General features: G+C 47.4%; 2 protein-coding genes across 9 annotated transcripts in view; one reads left to right on the top strand and one right to left on the bottom strand.

Moving 5' to 3' along the window:
- Positions 1-5469, top strand: part of CTC1 (CTS telomere maintenance complex component 1) — a 16600-nt gene extending 11131 nt beyond the window's left edge. For 4 of the 5 annotated variants that reach the window (XM_015295120.4, XM_040707141.2, XM_015295118.4 and 1 more), the window contains exons 15-24: positions 143-286; positions 565-635; positions 1447-1556; positions 1699-1864; positions 2106-2192; positions 2277-2436; positions 2891-2955; positions 3212-3374; positions 3516-3642; positions 4737-5469. In XM_015295120.4, the coding sequence (XP_015150606.3) occupies positions 143-286; positions 565-635; positions 1447-1556; positions 1699-1864; positions 2106-2192; positions 2277-2436; positions 2891-2955; positions 3212-3374; positions 3516-3642; positions 4737-4915 (1272 nt within the window). In that variant the 3' untranslated portion in view covers positions 4916-5469. Of the gene's footprint in view, positions 1-142; positions 287-564; positions 636-1446; positions 1557-1698; positions 1865-2105; positions 2193-2276; positions 2437-2890; positions 2956-3211; positions 3375-3515; positions 3643-4736 lie in introns of those variants that run through there. The other variant, XM_040707146.2, reaches the window with a different exon arrangement.
- On the bottom strand, positions 2059-20178 carry VTCN1 (V-set domain containing T cell activation inhibitor 1). 4 transcript variants are annotated; one of them, XM_046913527.1, is made up of 6 exons: positions 14590-20178; positions 13485-13549; positions 12099-12446; positions 9582-9860; positions 7077-7227; positions 2059-4494 (listed from the first exon to the last, which is right to left on the bottom strand). In XM_046913527.1, the coding sequence occupies exons 1-5, from the start codon at positions 14619-14621 to the stop codon at positions 7106-7108; spliced, it is 846 nt and encodes a 281-aa protein (XP_046769483.1). In that variant the 5' UTR covers positions 14622-20178; the 3' UTR covers positions 2059-4494; positions 7077-7105. The 4 variants fall into 4 exon arrangements, with proteins under 4 accessions (XP_046769483.1, XP_040563153.1, XP_046769475.1 ...); XM_040707219.2 differs by having other exon boundaries at positions 13485-20178; XM_046913519.1 differs by lacking the exon at positions 2059-4494 and having other exon boundaries at positions 5222-7227.

Here is a 20178-nt window from a genome sequence, read left to right as displayed (position 1 = left end):
CAGTTCTGTGTTCAGTTAAAACTCTCAGAGCTTTGAGTTCAGTGGATTTTTTTTTTCTTTACATTATTGTTCCTTATCAGTCCTCTTTTGCTTTCATCTTCCTTTGATAATAATTTTCTCTGCATTATGACTCTTCTTTCAGGACTTGGAAGTGTTTGACAAGCTCAGTTTTCCACCTGTGCCAGCAGAGTTCCAAGGCAGGCCATCCTGCCCCTTATGCCTGCCTGTCCAAGATAACTGGCACTTACAGCATGTGACATGGCTCCCCTTCCCAGCTGAGCACCAGGTACTGCAGCAACTTTACTGCTCTGGGCTTTCATGGATGACTTCCTGTTCTCTCCAGAACTAACTCAGAAAGTTGTTGATATAGAATCTCTTGTTAATGAGACAGGAGATGAGCCCCATAAAAGATTACTGCTGGGCCTCATATTTTCCTGCCTTGGAATAAATCTGAGGAGGAACCATCAGTTGTTTGATGTAAAGTAGCTCTAAGCATGCAAAACTTGTCTCTACTGCTTTGGCTGCTATAAATTGAAACCAAGTCTGTGTCTCTCTCATTTCCAGCTGGCAGCCAGGGCAGTGCTGACAGGCATGGACCAGAGAATTTCCTCCATTCCAGAAATACTTAGCAACAGGTTTGTTGGTCTGCCCTACACTTGATATGACCGCCTTAGGGAATGAGGTAGCGTTGGTCATTATTGGAGACAGTACAATGTTAATAAATTGAATAATCAATGAATAATGATTTTGCTGCTCTAGGGGTATTGTTTGGAAATATTTCTGTGTGCAAATAGCTCAGGCTGTGAACCTATCTTGTTTATCAAAGCTTAAAGGGATTGCAGGTTACAAAGCTGCAAAGTGGTGTCCAGAAAAAGTTTGAGCTAACTGCTGGTGTGGAGTAGGTGCCAAAAACCTATGCTAAATTCTTGTCAAAAGTAGCAACAGGTGCAGCAGGGAAAATGAGGGTAAACATGTGAAGTTTTGGAGGGTTTTGATTTTTGCTTGTTTAACTTGATGAAGTAAATAATGAGGTAAGAAGCTTTTCTTTTCAAAGCATGTTTAATCTGGGCTGATACGCACGTGCACTGAAATATTCACCAGTGCCTTACAGTAAGCTGAGTTTTCCCTTGCTTGGCTTCTTTCTCTAAGAAAAATAATGGAGTTAAGCAGAAGGGTAAGCTAGGATATCTCTCTCCTTTTCAATTCTCGCATGCCTGGAGAAGCAGAAGTGACTTTGGAGAGCTCTTGTTCTTGGATAGGGTAGGCTGCAGCAGGCTGCTGTGAATCTAGTAGTTGGGTGCCCAAGGGTAAGCTCCCTTGAAGCCAGACTTAAGTAACAGCACTTCTCTTCACCCTGTCCTTTGTTGTTGCAATCTTTGGATCAGGATTTTTTCCACCCCCTTCATCTTCCAAGACAGAAATCCAATGATTCCGGTCTGCTCTCAGTTTCAGAGGTTCCCTTGTTTCTTTCTCTGGAGAGATAGTAGAGAGGACCCTGTGTGCTTCTCCTAAGAATGAGAAGCCATCTGCGACTCTCTGCCTTAGAAAGCAGAAAGGTAAGACTACCTGGAAAACATTTGAGGTGGAACAGTAGCCTTGCTGTGATGAAAGGAAAACACCTCCAGCAATTTCAGCTCAGTGGCAGACTAAGCTATCTGTGTTGGAGCTCACGATGTGTGTTTTTCTGTGTCTTCCCAGGGAGTCTGCTGGCCAGTGATCACAGCGTGAAGCTCAGCATTGCAGCTGCTGCAGGCTCCCCCATTGCGCTGGACATCTACATTGCTGCAACCTACCTGCAGCATCTCAGGGGTTTGCTACCTGGAGCCAAGATCCTCTTTCAGAACTTGGAACGCAAAATCTCAAGGTACCCTGAGCCCTGCTCTGCGCCTGGACTGAATCTGACCTCCCTTACCGTCTTTGAAACAATCTCCCTTCTTCTTTGGGTTTATCCATTGTCCACACCTGCCTAACTCCCCAGCCCTTACTCCAGATGGCATTCCTACCGTGTCACAGATTACCAGACCAGCCATCCTGGGAAAAAAAACCGCCAAGAAGCCGTTTGTTTTCTATGAGCTGTTGCTGACATTTATGCTCTCGTATTGCAGATTCCATAACGTTTACTGCGCATACGTTGCTTCCAGCTGTGTGACCATCCTGTCTCTCCCAGCTTCTCACCAACTTTTTACTTCCAGGTGAGTCCAGGTTCTGTTCCTACCTTTCAGTGTCCTGAGAAGGATTTTCCTGTTCCAAGTTTCCCGTTGTCCTGTTTCTTCTAGTTGTGCAGGAAGAGCCTCATCCCCTTCTCTGGTGTTTATATCCAACTTGCAACATCAGCTACAAGCCCTGCCCCAGGCACGGATTTTATGCCACGTGTCCTGTGTGTTGACCCTCTCCCTGCAGTGGGTTTGCTCTCTCTGCAGCAGCATCTTCAAAGAGGTATGGAAGCTTCCAGAGAGAACCTGGCAGGAGGCCTGCAGACTTTCTACTCGTATGTCTTATGCTACCATGTAGAAGAAATAAGTTCCTATCCTAATCCTAGAACCCTTTATTCTAGTGTCTGAAAAAGACTTGCATATTGGAAAAGGATCAAAATGACAGCTGATTAGGAGTATGCATCTGGTATCAGGCAGGTCTGCAGCAAGGAGCAGGAGTAGAGTAAGGACTTTCAGGGGAGAATCCTGCTGTGCACTGTGCACAGTTCTTGAGGTGTATCACCTTGCAGTGTGTTTTTCCTTCTCAATAAAAAACTTTTCTCAAGGCACCCACTGAAAAGACAGTTAAGTTCTTTAATCCTTTGCGTAGTTAGCTAGGGGAATTAAAAGAAACAGTGGCCATTCACCTTCTCTCTTGTAGCCACCCATACATAGCTGTAGCTTTACTCTTCCTTCAGGGGAGGTGCACCCGACACAGTCCACCATGTCCATCACACAGTGGAGTGAGACAAGCCAGTGCACGGTAAGCACTGTAGAGGCTGGATACTGGGAAGAGGTGGGTAGGAGGGAACAAACTGTGTGACTCAGGAGGGGATAGGCAAATCATGGATTTTGGGTTGCGGACAGAATAGCGAAGATAGGAGTTGAGATTCCTCATGTCTTCTCAGATGTAGACAAACCTCTCTTTACTGGGACTTGTCTGGGATGCGATGTTTGTGAAGGGGCAGGGTGTTGTCCTGACCTCCCTCCACTTCTTCATCTGCCTGCTCTCTCCATAGGGTGCTGGTGGAGGATGGAACAGGTGAAGCTTTGGTGCTGTGCAGGAACCAGCACGTGGCAGCAATGCTGGGCCTGAGCCTTCTCGAATGGGAAGCTGTGCAAAGCTGTGTGCAGAGCAGAGGCAGCCTGTTCATTCAGTATGGGGAAGCTACTGGGACCGGGGTGAGTGGGTTATTCTGGCAGGGACTGCAGCATGCAGGGTGTGACTCTCAGTGGGACTGGATTTCCCTTTGCTGTGGGTGTTTCAGGGGCTCCCTGCCCCCCTCCACACACATACTGACAACACACCCTTTCCTTCCTCAGTGTGTGGAGGAACTTGAGGATCCCATTGCTTGCTATCTAAGGAACCTCTGCAGGAGTTCTCTCATCTGTCGCCCAATTCTGCTGGATTTCAGCCTAGACAGGAAGCCCTCCAAAGTCCTGCAGCCTGGTGAGCAAACACTGCTGACTTTTGTAATAATGGGTGTGGGAAGGAAGCTAGAAGCTGTTTCACCACTCTGGGGAAGGAGAGCTGCCTTCTCTGCCCACAGAACAAGACCTTTGGAGGATTTCCATGGAGTTTCCATGGATGCAAAAAATACAGAAAGAGTATATTAATATTGTTGTATAAAGTGACACTTACTGTTTTTACTTTACACAAAAGCATATAAAATAGTATCGAATCATCCTTAGTATTGTAGTGACAAACTCGGAATACTTCTGTTCAAGTTTTAAGTGGAAAATATATCATCTAGCTAGCCAGGATAGTAATTGTTCAAAGGTATCAGGCAGAGAGGATCTTTGTGAGGTTCAACAAGGGCAAATACAGAGTCCTACACCTGGGGAGGAAAAACAGCATGCATCAGTAGAGGTTAGGTGCTGAGCTCATGGAAAGGAGCTCTGCAGAGAAGTACCTGGGTGTCCTGGTGGACAACAGGTTGGGAATTTGCCAGCAGTGTGCCCTTGTGGCCTAGAAAGCCAGAGTTACTTACAAACACGGTGGCTTTTGGCCTTAGACAAGACAGAAGGTAGAATTAAGTGTAGGTCTGGAAATCCTCACCACGGCCACAGAAATTGAAGCACTGAAGGATTTTAAATTCATGGGTAGTGACGTCTGATCTCATGCTGCCACAGCTGTGCAGTTTCTCATTTAAGGGGACGTTTTCTTCAAGCCACCTGTGCTAACAGCTAGCATGTGGGCGTGGGTCCAGGCACGCAGAGGCTGATTTGTTAGGCTCACCAGTGGATGCTCTGCTGTTGATACTGTCTTCTGGGTATTGTGTAACGCTGCAAGGCCAGATGGCTGATGGTAAGAAAAGATACAAAGCTCAGTGCAGCAGCAGCGTGAGCAGAACGTTGTCCACAGCAATTCACAAGATAAAATGTCTGTTTCCTCCTGTATTTGTTAATCTTCCTGTCCTTTGTGGTTTAGGAGATGCCAAGCAGCTGCTGCAAGGCTTTCCCTCCCACAGAACTTGAACATTTGTGTGCTAGAACTTAGGAGCCATGTACTGAGCAATTATGTGTTGTGTCCTTCCCCTTCAGCTCCAGTGCAAGTGAGAAATTTTCGGTGTGGTGAAGTGGAGTTTGTGTCACAAGTGAGACCTCGACAGAGCCTGTTGTGCCTGAACGTGGAAGAAGTGGGACAAAAAGCCTTATGCTGTCTGAACAGAGAGAGGATTGAGAGGATATCTGGTCACTGCCAAGTGGGAACCACTACTTAACATCTTTCCCAGGGGGAAATGAAGTATGGAAACGCCTACTGGAATTGGGAGGGCTTTTTTTCCCCCCTCTTTCTTCCTTTCCAGTGAGAGCACAGGCCTGTGAGCACAGCATGAAGACAGTAACCAAGAAGCTGCCATGACTAATGGAATTCTTTAACTGGACCGTTGCCACCAGCCACTGTGAGCTGTGCTTCAGGGAAGAAACGTTCGTTGTCTCCTACATGGTAGCCATTGCTCTGGGCCTAGGGCATATAATGTGTGTTTTTTATGCAGTAGTATCTAGTAAATAAGGCTATCACATTGCAGTTTAAATAACAATATCTATTTTAATACCGTTTTACTTGCTATATGGGGAACTGAGTCAGAATGTAGATTCTTAATTTATGAGCCAGAGACCGGCATTTTGCAGTTCATTCACTCTCTTCATGGGAAAGTGTGTAGTTTCCTTAGGGGAAATTCTCCTTAACCTGTTTGAAATGATTACAATGTTTTTAAAGCATTTCCTTCCTCGAAGAAGAGAAGAAAAATAAACAAGTTACTGTTTAGAGACTAAATCATGGCACTAACAGTACTGTACAAGCATTGTTTTGCAGCTTAAACATTATTGCAGCCTGAACATTATTTGGAGCTGGTAGTGAGGAATGCAGAGAGCTATGATATGAGTTCACAGTACACTCCAGGCTTGTCCATCTGCTGCTGATTAGTAAGTTGGGGAAAATGCAATGCTACGTGCCTGTATCTGTAGTGGCACAGCAGCCTCACTGACACAATGCCATTTGAAGAGATTCCACTTCCATCTGCTTGCAGCAATGACTGAGCATTCTGTACTTGCAAAATAACATCCACATCCTTCATCTTGTACTATAGGTTAATAAATTCAACCCACAATTACTTCCCCACCTTACTCAGCGTGTAGTGCCTATTTGAGCAGCTCCCCAAATAGAATTTGGGGGTTTTGTTTGCTCATTGTTTCTTCCTGTCTTTTCCCCCTCCCCCTTAGTTTGAGCCTTATATTAATCTTCAGGTGATGGTTTTACTGAGCATGTGGAAAGTATCTTCAATCTCAAGGCCTTCTCACCACTTCTAGACCAAAGCAAGAGTGCCCAAGACCTGACAAATGCTGCTGCTCAATAAAGTTCTGAGACTCCATCCTAAAGGAGGTCACAAAAAGAAGAAAGGAAAGATCTTTGAGTTTTGCTGCAGTGGCCTTTTTTTCCAGTAGGTGCTTTCTCAGAAAAGGTAAAGGTTTTGCTAAAGCTTGCCCCTCTTCCCAAGGAAAAAAAAAAAAAAGAAAATTTTCTCAGCCTAAAGAAACGTTGACTGGAAGTGACCTAAGATCAACAGATCAAAACCTGATTAGAAAGCACCACCGAAAATATCCTGTGAAATGAGTTAACATAGTTACAGACAATGCTACGGCAGTAAATAGGAAGTGCCAGATAAAAGACCTATTTAAAAACAATAAGGCAGATTTTTCCTATGTAGTTGAAACTGTTGAAGAACTGAGTTAATTCTGAATTGGAACTTTCCAGTAGCACTGATCTCCCTCTTTTCCTCCTCATTTAGTCATCTGTGCTGTCACAGTTACTCTCTGAAACCAAAATATCCTGTTGGCAGGGACAAGAAATACAAAGGAACGATGGCTTCATTTTGTGGCACTGCCTGCCTCTCAGCTCAAGATGGAGGAGAGCACAAGTTATGCCCTGCCATCTATCTGTATCTGTAGTGACTGTTCTACGTGGAAGGACAGAGATGTTCATTTTAGCTGGTTGGTTGGTTTGTTTGTTTTGGTAGCTCTCCATCATCACTTCACCTCTTGAGCCCCACACCCAAAACTGATGAATGCTGCAGGCAGTTGACCTATGCTTTGTGATGGCCCCGGTGCTCCTCAGTCTGCGTCTAGGTGGGATTGCTCAGGCTGCCAGCTCCTTATAGCCCTGTTCAAGGTGTCCCCAATAGGTAGCATTTACTGAAGGTACCACACAGTGCAGTAGGATTATCTGAGTAAAGTGAGTGCAAGCACGGCTTGTACTGCTTCTCAGGGGGGTAGAGGAAGAAGTCAACATGGCCTTGCAGAAGTGAACTGTATTAGAGATTCATAGCCTCTAATGTGGCTATGAATATAAGGTGTGTGCTTATTAGTTTCTCTTTTGAAGCTTACCTCCTCATCCAACAGCATTTCCGGATGTTCTATATTGACAGCAGACACATGGGAAGCAGAAGCATCCAGTGACAGGCTGGAAGGGAGGAAGACACTGACTCCGTGTTCAGGTTCACCACGTGCAAGCTGGTCTCCCTTGTGATGTTGAAATCTGTAGCGGATGAATGGTGAGAGGAGGCTACCAGATTGGAGAACATGGCCAGAAAAGCAAAATTAGTGGGTAGACCTATTGCTCCTAGCTTTTCTGAATGTTGATAGACACTACCTCTTTTTCTGGAACCCACTATAATGACGCCCTCACTGCAGAAGAGCCATGACCCTTTCCACGTAGAACACAAAAAAATAGCCAAGTTCAAGGAGTGTTTGGACCGTGCTCTCAGACAAAGGCTTTGAGTTTTGGGTGGTTGTGGGTAGAGCCAGATGTTGGACTCCATGATCCCTATGGGACCCTTCCAACTTGGGACGTTCTGTACTATTCAGTGATTCTGAAAACTGTGTATACTCGTTTTACAGGAGTGAGATCCTGAATGGCTTCTGAATTAGTGGGGATAGAGATGGGTGAGAAAATAAATAAACTGGAAAGAAGAAAAAAGGATTCTGTGACCTCTAAGCCTGAGATATCAGGGCTGAAGTATCCAGTGTGTTCCCTTCTGTACGGTGTTCCTCTTCAGAATGAGAGAGACATCTGACTGAAAATACAAGCACGGAGCCCACATACTCAGCTTGGAAATATGCATCCAAATGTTTTTAGTCTTATATGCAATAGAAGACAGCCAGTAATTAAGCATCTAACAGTCTGAGTGGTACTACAACTCTTTTCCATCCTGTGTCATGTGTTGCCAACACAAGTTTGTCCTAAAATAATAAACTCAAGGTTTAGAATCATAGAATCGCCAAGGTTGGAAAAGACCCACAGGATCACCCAGTCCAACCAGTCACCCATCACCAATGGTTCTCACTAAACCACGTCCCTCAGCACAACATCTAAACGTTCCTCGAACACCTCCAGGGTCGGTGACTCCACCACCTCTCTGGGTGGTATAGACGACGAATGACATCCTTAAATCCCACCATATTTCCTTTCAAACTGAGCTCTAGGCTCTCAAGTACTGCATGCAGCTTACTGATCAGATTCTGTCCTGTACACGCACTGCTTTAAAAACACATGTATTCCTACTGAGACCACTGACTTCTTATAATGTGCACACGGAGGTGGCTGTAGTTGGTCGTTAACTTAATCGGATAGGATTGTGAAGCCTAACAGTGTTTCTAGAGAAGAACTGATATGTATAATTTATTTATTTGATTGTTTGAGCTGAACTAACGAATAAGTTTGACACCAGGAAAAATGAACACCTGGTGTTACTGGTGATAGCAGTGAACTAATTTGAAAGGTTTTGCCAAATCATGGACTGTGTTACTATTAGCGCTTCAGCTATGAGTGAAAAAGAGAGAGCACCACAAATTCCAGCTGAGGCTTTTCTGCAAGTTTGCTTTGCTGTGAATAAGGGCTTCTAAATAAGGGGTATGGGCTGGAGATGGAGACATTGATACTAGGAACAGCTGAAGGCCAGCTGGTTTGTTACAAATGGAGTGATCTAAGCTGAAGCGGCTAAAGGAAGAGTCAAAAGTTGGAGGTTTTGGTTGGAGGTTTCGGTGTTTTGGTCATGGCTTTTTGTTTGTTTGTTTTGTTGCTTTTGTTGTTAAGATACAAAGGAATGTGTTTCTATAAATGGTGTCCGTCCCTGGCATTTCTGTCCCTGTGTCAAAGGAGGAATCTAACTATGAAGAAGGGCTGAAATAACAGAACAAAAGGCAGGTTAGTTCCATTACCTCAGAGAGAGGGGAGCCTGGGTTAGTGGCAGATTGCACGCAATCTACAGCCTCAGTCTGACAGGATTGGGGGTCTGCTAATTCAGAAAAGGGAATACTGGCAAATACCGCAGAACCATAGAACGTCTCCAGTTGGAAGGGACCCACAAGGATCACTGAGTCCTGCTGCTGGCTCCACACAGCACCACACAAAATCCAAACCCTATGTCTGTGTGGAGTCAAAACACTCCTTGAACTCCGGCACTTGGGGTCGTGCCCACTGCCCTGGGCAGCCCGTTCCATGCCAACCGCCCTGTGGTGCAGCCCCTGTCCCTAACCCCCAGCTGCCCCTCCCCTGACACAGCTCCATGCCGTTCCCTCGGGCCCTGTCGCTGTCACACAGAGCAGAGCTCAGCGCTGCCCCTCCGCTCCCTGTGAGGAGCTGCGGCCACCATGAGGTCTCCCCTCAGCTCCTCTGCTCTGCGCTGAGCACACCACAGGACCTCATCTACCAAATATGCCAAATAATGTTCTGCTATTTTGAATCCAGCAGAGGAAAGCAAGCAGTGGTCCCTGCCTTCCCCTCCTTTCCCAAAGCCACCAGCACAGGGGAGGCAGTGCTGCAGGAGCCCCCAGCGCACACACACACTGACTGACCTGTGCCCATGGCCTCTGGGTGCTGTTGATCTCTACCTGTCACTTTGATGTTCCCTGTAGCCTTGGCAATGCTGTTTTCAATCACGCAGGTGTACGTGGCGTTGGCTGTAGTGTCGTGCAGAAAGGAAACCACTTTCAGAGTGATATTCTCAGAGTTCAGCTCATAGCTGGTGTTGGCAGCATGAGGCAGGCACTTCCCAGCCTCGCTGTATGCCGTCCAGTGCACGGTAGGCCGAGGGAACCACCGCGGCGCTTCGCAGTGCAATGTGTGCCCGCTGCCACTGGTCTGCACCTGGACCCTGGGGGTGCTGAAGGCTTGGGGAGGGAGAGCAAGGAGAGTCAGAAAGGTAAACATCTGAGAACTGGGCCCTACTTGCTTGCCAGTCTCGGGTGTTCCTAGAGTACTTACTGCTCACATCTCAGTGCTGCACGTGGCCAAAAAACAGGGGCTCAGGCAGACTTCTTACCAGCTGGGCTAAAATGCGATGACTGTAGAGGAGCAAAGTCTCCTGGTGACAAGGCACTCCAGTTTGACAAGATCTGCTGAAGTTGTGGCACAGCTTTAGTGTTTTTAAGCAATTCTGCTTGTCACATCTGAGCTTGGTCCTGGACACACAGCCCATTCCCTTCCCAAGAACTCCCAGCGGAGGCTGAGGCTACCTGTGTCTGCCAAACATCCAGCCTCCTTCAGCAGGAATGGCAGTGAGCATGGCTGCACAAGCTGCTATAAGGCTGAGAGGAATCTATTCTCAGTGCCAAAATTGATGGTATTATCATAGGCTGGGGGAAACGGATGATGGATCACTCTCTCCAGTGATGGAGGGAGGAGTGTGACCAACAAACACAGCCCCATGTTGAGGCTCTGATGCTAAACAAGACTGCAGCCGTGGGCAGCTCCACTTGGATCTGCTGGGGCTGGGGTTAGATGGCAAGAGCTGTGGGACTTGCACCAATCCTCCTGGAATGAACACTTAAAGCCTATTGCAAACTCAGCTGTGTTTCAAAACCAAAAACATCAGTAACACCTCATGTTAGCCTTGGTCTACTAGAAAAATACACCTCTGTGTCTTCACTGTATTTCCTTTTCAAGGAAAGGTAAGTAAAAGCCATTCTTTGATTCTTGGAACTGCAGGATAGCAGAGTCTGTGAGACAAAGAGCCTTGCTCAACTGCTTGGGAAAGTGCATAGCAACAAGGTTGAAAGCAGGCTTTTGGGTGGAACCTGGGTACTGCGTAAAACAATATTGGCCAGCTATTCCTGCAATGCCAACTCTGTCCCAGGACAGGCTCCTGATTGCTGAAATGATGTATGGCATTCAGAAGTGGCTGCTTCCCCAAGGTATGTCTTAAGCCGAGTGTAAAGTGACTTCCAGACCTCTCCTGGAGGACCAACGCTTCAACACTTGTAGAGCCATGAAAGCCTTTTCCCCCCTCATTTCCAACAATTCTCTTGCCCACCTTAGCAAGTTCCCCTGGAAAGTCATGGACCCACTGTTGTCTGCCAAGCCCTGAGCACAAGGGACATGTGGGAACTTCAGAGGTACTGCTAAAAGCCAGGCAGAGAAACAAGATCCCCTACATGAGAAGGTGAATGGTTGAGCCTGGCAAATATGTAATGCTTCAAGTAACTATAGGTTGTTTGTTACTTTGATAATCATGTTTTAAAGGTATACAAATTTTGAATGTACTACAATTTTTACTATGCAGCAGTTCTGGCTGGAGATATATCTTAAGGCTTGACAGAAAAAAAACAAAAGCAAAAAACTTTTGCTTTTAACAAGCATAAAAACTGGCTCTTTCTGAGATCATTTAGCTACACCCATTCTAAATATAGGGGCTCTTCGTAGGCAGATGATTAGCTAGTAAACTGCATGTAGTAAATGTAGGAAACAAAAAATGCATTGAAGCATTAAAATAGAAATCTCCCTTCACTGGAGCAAGGATATGGAAAGAGAGGGTAAGGCCATCAACATCTCTGGATAGCCAAAAAACCCACTTCTTACCCTCTTATGCATATTATTTTTTCCAGCTCTGGATACTCAGACAGTCTGGAGCATGATCAAAAGCCTTTATGTCCTTTAGAACCTTATAGAGGTGGGAAACAATTGTGTCAGCTTCCAGCTTCTGTTGTGCCATGGAATAAAGGAAACAGCACATCCACGCAGTCCAGTTTGGCCTTTCACAAAAATAACATTCCCAGCCTTCGCCAGCTGTTTTCAGCTCAGCCACTGACGCTGGGCTTTGTCCCCTTCTAAACACGTGTAATTCCTTCACCAAGTCTGGTTTCACTGAAACAGCATCTCGGGGAAAAGACCCTCACAACTGCCATCAGACCTGTCCTACTCTCAGGTGTGAAGAGTCCCATGGCGGCTGCCGGATGGGTCCACCTTGCCCAATCCCTGCTCAAGCAGGAACACCTAGAGTAAGGTGCCCAGGACAACATCCAGGTGGCTTTTCCTTTGGGCGACCTGTTCTAGTGGCCAAACCTGGCCACGTCAACCTATGTTTCACAGCGGGAGTTTCTTTTCCATATCCCCAGACAGCATTTCCTCACCTCCCGTCCGGTACCGCAGCACTGCAGCTCCACTCCCTCGGGACGTGGTGACGGAGCACCTGTAGGTACCAGCATCAGACAGCTGCACCTCCCTCAGCTCCAGGGAAGCGTTTCCACCGATCACCTGGTCTGCAAAAACCACCGTGCGGCCCTGAAACACCACGTCTTGCTCTTGCAGCTGGTCCTTCCCTTCTCTGAACTCATGAACCAATCCGGCCACTCCAACTTTTGCCCACCGAATCACTATGCTGCCCATCCAGATGTCAGGCTCAAAGGTGCAGCCCAGGAGGCCGCTCTGGCCAATGTTCCCAGGTGACGTGAAGGCGGCGACGTTGATGGAGCGCTTTCCTGCAAGGAGAAAGCACGGTGAAGGAGGTGAGCGCAGAGAGAGAGCGGGCCAGCCCCACATTTAAGATGCTTCCCATCTGGGAGAAGGGAGCACGGGATCTTCTGCATGTTTGGCTTTGGGGCTCTGGGCCAAGGGACAATTCCTGCTAACACAGTGTCAGACCCCCATCAGCACAGGCTGCTCCACGCTTATCCACCCATTTCCTCAGCAGCATAGAAAAGTAAATGTTCCAGTTGCCAGAACCCAAGATAACAATTAAAGAAAAAAAAGAGGGAAAAAAAAGTGCCTTTAATTCTGCTGTGAAAGCAGAGGTCAAAAATTCACTTTCTGAGTCAAAGCTGGAGCTTGGCCTGAGCAGCCAAACTCATTCATGCCTATGACAAATCTTCCTGGAAATCTTGTGCGTGTAAATCTCTGTGTTATTTAATCCACACAAGAGCTCACAGTCTCCAAGGAGCACAGTACAGAGCCTCAATGAGGGGAAAGAAATGGCTGAATTTTGAGAAATCGCCAGTCCTGAAAATTCGGCAGGCTCAAGCCATGCCTTGCTTTGAGACACCCCTCAGAAAGGATCCGTCTTGCATACTTGCTGCCATGGTAGGGAAGCAGGGCCCTGGAGTTGTCACTGTGACAACTCGTGTCCCCTGCAGCATCAACCAGTGTCCACGCTCTGGGAGCTCCACCATCGCCTCACAGGCAAGGCTGGCCTCAAGTGTAGCTGGCAACGCCTTGTAGGTGGCTTCTCAAATGACACGCACATTGTGGTTTTTCCCTTTTTCTCTACTTTAGGAGCTATGCAAGAGCCAGGCTGTGGTTGAATGCCATGGAGTGATTCTTTGCTGAGAAATGTCAGCACGGAAGTCACCTGTGCAACTTTCATTCAGCCATCTTGCACGCAATCATTATAAATGAAGCCTTAACTAAAGGCTGGTGGATGGCCCTTCCCACAGGATCACACCTCGGGGTGGGGGCTAGAGACGCTAGGGCAGGATTGTGTCACCCCCTGGCACCAGCAAGGAATGCAAGTGGTCACATACCTGAGATACCAAACCCGATGATCAGAGCAATCACGGCAGCTAGGATGATAATGACTGTGGTCATGCTATTTGGGGAAAAAGGAACGCCATTACCATGCAGCCAACCTCCGTTACACCTGACGTATGTCTGCAGAGCTGCTGGTAGGAAGGAGGTGGAGGCAGGAAAGTGACAGAGCTGAAGTGAGGTGGCCTGGTGAGGTGCAGGACTGTGGTAGTGACAAGCGCTGCTGTGAGCGCTCTTCATCAAAGAACCATGTGGTGGAAAAAGACCATGTGGTGGAAGGAGAGGAGCCCCAGGTTCTTCCCCCAGTGCAGAGTTCTCCTGGCTGCAGCCCCTGGTGCATGAGTACAGCCCTTCCCTACCCAACAGGTCCCCACGGAGGAGAGAGCAGAGAGCACTGAGACCCCACACCCCAAGCCATGCGTGAACAGTGCGTTGCCATCCACTTCACAAGCTGCCCCAGCCATGGGGATGTGAGAAAGATGAAGCACAGCTTGTGCTTGAGAGGCCACTCCCACTCACACACAGGCCATCCTGCTCACAACTGCTGCTCAGCTTGCATGGGACACACACTCTGAGCAGCCGAAGCCTTTCCTACAGGATAAATCCAAGTGTGGGTGTCTCACACACCTCAGTGGAACCTCTGCTTTCATCCAGCTTGGAAGAGCTCATACCTGAGGTGAAGAGATACAGCTTGTTGGTTGCTCAACAGCAGGAACGTGGAACCTTCCTCAGGCCCGGGATACCCCGACCTACCAGAGCAGGCACATAGAGCCTTCCTCAAGCCATCACTGCCCCAATATACAGCAGCATTCACCTCGAGATGGTATATTCCACCCATGCAGAGTTTCTAGGATGTCTATCTGCATTCTAGGTGCAATTGATGACCTGCACGTGGGTGTCCAACAGATGCACTGCCTTACTGACCATAGAAAAGAAGCTATTCTGGTCTATAAGTAGCCTCAGTGAATGCAGTATAGAGTCAAGCTGCAAAGAACTGCTCTCTAGAAAGCTCCCGGCAGCAGTGTGATACAGTCAAGCGGTCTGGACGAAGCAGCTCCCTCCCTCTTCTTGCTCCCAAAGCAGACACAGATTATACCATACCTCCAGAACATCACCTGGCCTTGGGATGCCATGGTCACCGCACCTATGAAGACGAGCCAAACACCAAGTGCCCGAAGGTTGCATACAGTGTGCAGCACAGCCCCTGTCCTTCACACGATGTATTCTTCCAGGCTGTCCTGCTTAAATAACTGAACCCAGCTAAGGAGTGGTGAGTCCAAGCAGTGAACTCCCAGGAATGAGGAAACAGTATCTTGGCTCCCCCCACCAGACCAGTCACTAGGGGTACACGAGAGAATTCTTAAACCATCCATTTAAGATGCCTTTGATTTGATTTAAAATGAAAAATACTCCAGCTTACGGTTAAGTAGCTGGCTATTCCTGGGATCAGGCTGCAGCAGTCTCCCATGCAGACCTGTCACTGGTGGGTAGTGTTGTATCCAGGGGTAGCTCAAGCCTCCCAGCTTAAGATCTCCAATTGTGCTGCTGTCACTGAATAGACAGGTCCACCTCCTGGCCCCATTTGCAATGTACACCTTCTGCTTCTCTGTACTGTGCTAAGAGGCTCCTCTGAGCTCAGAATAGCTGCACAGATTTGGTGATGGACACTTTTCTGACTGCTATTTCCTTCTGCTAGACTCTTTCAGACAAAACTACTCGTTCCTGAGCCCAGCTCCTGCTGCTCTCAGAGCTGTGGACGTGAGAGCATGGAGAAGAAAGTGAACTAGACCTTCCATGTCTTTCCCTCTGTGCTTGGTCTCACTCAAGGCTGGGGCTGGACTGAGTAGCTCCTGGGGATGAAGAGGTCGAGAAGGGCAGAGATTGTGAAAGACCGAAGAAGGGAAGGCAGCTTGCACCACTGTTTGGTTTCCCGAAAGGGAACCTGAATATCCTGTCATTTACATGTGGACTGTGTTCCAGGGAAGATGGTGAAAGGGGATTTTTCACAGTCCTTGGACACCTCCAGTCAGTTTGGATGGTGACTGGGGGCTAGCAGCTTTTCCATGCAAAGATGATGTCTGGAGGAGCTGGGAACAGTCCAGCACAGTGACCAGCCTAACAAACAAAGCAAATTACTTTCTCTGCAAGAACCAGAGGCCTAAATGAAGACCCAGCATATAATCAATGCTCATCAGTGACCAAACCAGCAGCAAAGACTGAGTGATGCTCAGGAGAGCTTAAGATGCTCTAAGGAACACAGTAACCACCTAATGGTGTATGTGCAAGATGTCAGATGTGTGTGTGCTTAATCTTTTGGATCACAGTTCAACTCTGAAATAGCCCATTAACTGCTACAAGGAATTAATGCATCCAGACATAGTGCACAACACGTAAGACTTTCTAGACAACAGTGAGAGAGCTCTAAGAGGCTGTGGCTCGTGTATATGCATGCATTCAAGCCAACCAAGTATTACAAGGCATTTAGCACACAGAACTCACCACTTCCAACCTCCCCACACCAGGCTGGTTACATGCCACAGCTTGTGTGGACCCTCCTCCTATGTCTTACTACGTTGCACTGATGAGCGTGCGTATCTGAATCTGCACTACACCTAGTCATGCCATAGGAAGCAAAGGATAATTGGAAAGCAGATGGTTTCCTGCTGGGTTAGGAGACTGAATTGGCTGTCCATAAGGTCAGAATAGTGCCACATCCAGTGTTACTTGTGTTGGGATAGGACTGCGTGGCCTGCAGGACAGAGGAGCCAGGCTGGGACCTTCTCCTTTCAACAGTGGGTTTGTTTGCTGTTGGATTTTTGGATTTATTTCAGTCCTTGATGTGCTGCTTCAGTAGGAGTGCTTGACTGCTAAGGTAATTGCTGTGCAGGTAGAGGATATGCCCGAACACCCCTAGCAAGTCCTGTAGCAGGGATGTGGGCAGGGCCTACTTCCAATGCTCCAATTCCAGCTGCTACTGACAGCTCATCCATCACCCTACAGCCTCAAATAAGACTGAGGAGGGGAAATACTTCTCTTGATAATCACTGCCAGCCTTTGATTTTTGCAATAGTTCAAACTTAGAATGCAGATTTCATAGTTATTACTTCCCCTCTGCTTTAGCCTGGAGTAACTCTTTAATCTGAAGGGATCTGATTTATTTTGTAGCAGTCTACTGATTACTGAACTTACCCTGAACTGGTACAGCATTACTAGAAGCAAAGAGTAGTTCTGGGACACGGTGATCTGGTGGGAAAGAAACTTTAAGAAACATCCTGCTGCCCTCAGTGGGACCTGATTTACAGCTGCCTTTGTTGCACTGTGCAAACTAGGTGTCTCCTTTCAGCACTGGTTCACTCTGGGTTGATGGTTGGGTTACTTCCACTTGGGAAAAACAGGTCTGCGTCTCAAGGACAGACTGCACTGGTAGGACAAGGGCAAGGCCATTCACCCATGGTAACATCACATTAACTAGTGAGCAGCTCATGCCAGAGACTACCCCTTACCACGTTTATGCTGTAAAAAAATGAGGTATTTGGGACACTTGCCAGGAAAAAAAAAAAATCAAGGGTACGTGGCCACACAGTCTGCTTAGCTCTTCATGGATTTATTAGCAATATCTGACCAGACGTGACAGCAGGATCTGGTCCCGCGTGATCTGAAAGCTGGTGAGTACCTGGAGAAGGCAGACATCGGCTCTTGACTGAGGGAAGGCCTCAGCAGGCACCAGTTTTGCTGGGCCCACCAGCCAGTGCCATAGGGCTGGCCACATCACATGCTGCCTCTTGCCTGCACAAGGGAACAGTGGGACCAGGAAGGCCTGAAAGTTAGGAAAAAGAGAAAAAACAGCAGGGCCCAAGAAGTGGCCCATGGGAGGCACATGCACAAGAACGAGACCAGTCACTGCCCTTCATGGTACAACACATTTCTTTCCTCGGAAGTAGTAATTTTATCAGAAGAGTTCTCTTACAGCATGTTCGCGTATTATTTCAGTGTCACTGGAAAACTGGAAGAGGTATCATTGAAGGAGAGGAAGTGGGAGAAGATGGAGTGGCATACTGACAAGCCAAGTTTGATGAAACACTAAAGAGAGGTGAAGGCACAGCAGGTTGAAAAAGATGAAATGCTGGAGACCTTTCCAGCCTTCTGCTCCTAACATGAGTAATGGTGGTGCTGAGGTGCTTGAGAAGCACTGCAGATGGGAGAACCAGCAGACCCACCCTGAAGGCTGGGAGGAGAGTCTGATGCTGCCTTATCAGTTCTACCTGTTTTTGGCCTCACCTGACCTTGAAGGGAAGAAGGAAGCAGCACCAGTCAGAACAAGCTCTCATATTTCAAAACGTGGTGATGAGCCACGTTGAGCTCGAAGCTGGCAAATCCACCTACACGACCTGTGTGCTCCTGCCAGGGTATGCCCTGATGTGGAACCCCCTGTGGTCAGTGCACTCCTGTGGACTGCCTTCTGCCTTGGAAAAGCCAAGAACTTCTGTACTTCTGTGGTCTTCTGGGGACAAACCAGACACTCGTGCATGGAGGTACAAGCACAGCTGTGTCACTGGTTTGCCTCCTCTGAGAAAGGAGAGATGCCCTATGATGCCCTGCCCTAGATGCACCCTCTCTGGAGTGTTCCATGCTGAGGGGACTGTTCCAGGTCTTCCACAGTCTCTTCTTCTAGCTGCATTTTTCCCTCCAGCTTTCTCACATTTTCCTGTTTTCCCAATCTGGGGACTAAGTCCCCCTCTTGCCTCTCAAAGCCCATCCTCATCATTTTCTACTTTTATTTTTTATCAGCAAGAAAATTTGTCCTGAGAAAAACACGTATCTTTACTGTTGCAGCACTGTGCATGTCTGTCTTGAAAATGTCTTCATAAGCAGAAGGACCAGCTGGTCTGAAATAACATCATGCAAGCCAGCAGGATACCACCACATCCCTATCTACCAATTGCCCAAGGCTCGTCACCAGCATAGGAGTGGAAACCTTTCTTGTGCTACTGGGACCTGTGTAAGACTCCTGCAGGTAAACTGCTTGCAAGTAATGGAGGACAATTGGATCTAATACCCACAGAGGGTTTTCTTTGCAAAATTCTTCAGGCTATCATGACACACAGCTCCCTTTGCCAAAGTGCAGAGAGGCGGTCAGTCCCGGAGACTGACTGAACCCTCAAGTCTACAAAAACACTGTAACAAGGACCTGGCCCTGGCAGGCTTAGCAGTCCCCGCAGTCCATACACTTGTCTTCCCATGTCAAATGTACAGCTCGGGCAAAGCTGACTTGCAGTTCTCTGAAGTTTTCTGTTCACAGGTATCACTCTCAGAGTTTCTTGGAAAATGTCAGCGACTGGGTGTGTGAGGAAGGCCTAACATGAAAACACATTCCTTTGTCTGAGAGAACGATGATGTTTTTAGACTGAAATTACGTGCCTAGAGGACAGTCCTGTGCTTACGTGTTCCCTCTGTAACTCTGGATGGAAGCTCCAACAAAAAAATAATCACGTAAGGGTGGGAAGGCAAAAAACAGACCGATGGGACATTTCTTTTCATGTTACCTCCTGGTGCTGAGCACAGAGCAAGGACAAGAATGGGTTACAGTTTGTTCCATTAAAGGTTACTTCAAATTAAACTTTCACTTTGTGCTTTCAGAGTCAGCAATTTGGAGACTTAAACTGCCTAACTTGGAGATTTAAACCGCCTAACCTTCCTGTTTGACAACCCTTTCTGGATGATTAATGGAAAGTTATAAACACCTTTTGCGTAAGAGTATCTGTCTCCTTTGCTGGGAGGAATAGGTTCCAAGACTGGCTTTGTAAGAGGAAAGAACAATAAATTAGTCTTCTAGGTCTAAGCAAACAGACAGTGCGGATTTCTACTATTTACAACCCAGCCACTATTCATCAGAAATCAAGAACCAGTCCTCACTGTTGACAATAGAGCAGCATTCCTCTCACAGAATGACCAACAGACAGACCTTTGTCCCCACCCCAGCTCCCCAGGCAGCATTACAAACCTCTGGAAAGAGATACCAGTGACTGAGGTTACCCCCAGGGCAGTAGCGTTCCCAGCATCAATGCCATGAATGTGTTTTGTTCCAGAAGGTACATGGGGGGGGTCTGCTTCACCCAGGCAAGTAGCAGGCATAAGTGCCTCTTCCTCCTCATCACAGGTGTTACTTTTCCAGCTATGGGTTGGCAGCAACCATGCAAACCCAAGAGAATAAGCTCTCCCTTCCATGCAAAAATTGGAACAAGCTCTCATTCTAAAGAGAGAGCATTGCCAGGGCTATGAAAGCCAAATCCAGGAGTTCTCCTTCAAATACATGCTGCTCTTCCTGTTTGGGACAGATAACTGCAACCTTGTACCTATGGCTCCTACAGATAGTCATACTGGCCCCAAATCTTTCCTTGGTGAGCTGAGTGCTTTCCTGGATCCCGTATCACCCCCAGCAATGCTGTGCCCCACGCTGTCACTGTGGACAAAAGGTAGCATTGCAGTTCCTGTTCCCATCACTGCCATGGGTTTTCTTTGAATTTCTTTCAGTTAAATTACTAATCTTCCTTCTTCCTACTTTGTGGGGAGAGTGTAATGAGACTCCAGCTCACCTGGAGAAAACAGGAGAGCTGCAAACAGAACAGCAGCTCCCAGGAGTGTGAACTGTACTATGAGCACACATACAATGCCAAAATCCAGCTGGGTACC

The sequence above is a fragment of the Gallus gallus genome, chromosome 1 (assembly GCF_016699485.2).
Source record: "Gallus gallus isolate bGalGal1 chromosome 1, bGalGal1.mat.broiler.GRCg7b, whole genome shotgun sequence".
In the NCBI taxonomy this organism is placed as follows: Eukaryota; Metazoa; Chordata; class Aves; order Galliformes; family Phasianidae; genus Gallus; species Gallus gallus.
Note: the sequence above shows the minus strand (reverse complement) of the source record. Positions and strands in the feature narration are given on the sequence as shown.

Coding starts and splice junctions, on each gene's coding strand:
- VTCN1 (XM_040707219.2), bottom strand. CDS start 13,728: ATGAAGAGCGCTCACAGCAGCGCTTGTCACTACCACAGTCCTGCACCT. Junction 12,447..13,484: donor CATCGGGTTTGGTATCTCAG/GTATGTGACCAC, acceptor TTCTCCTTGCAG/GAAAGCGCTCCATCAACGTC. Junction 9,861..12,098: donor GCTGCGGTACCGGACGGGAG/GTGAGGAAATGC, acceptor TCCCTCCCCAAG/CCTTCAGCACCCCCAGGGTC.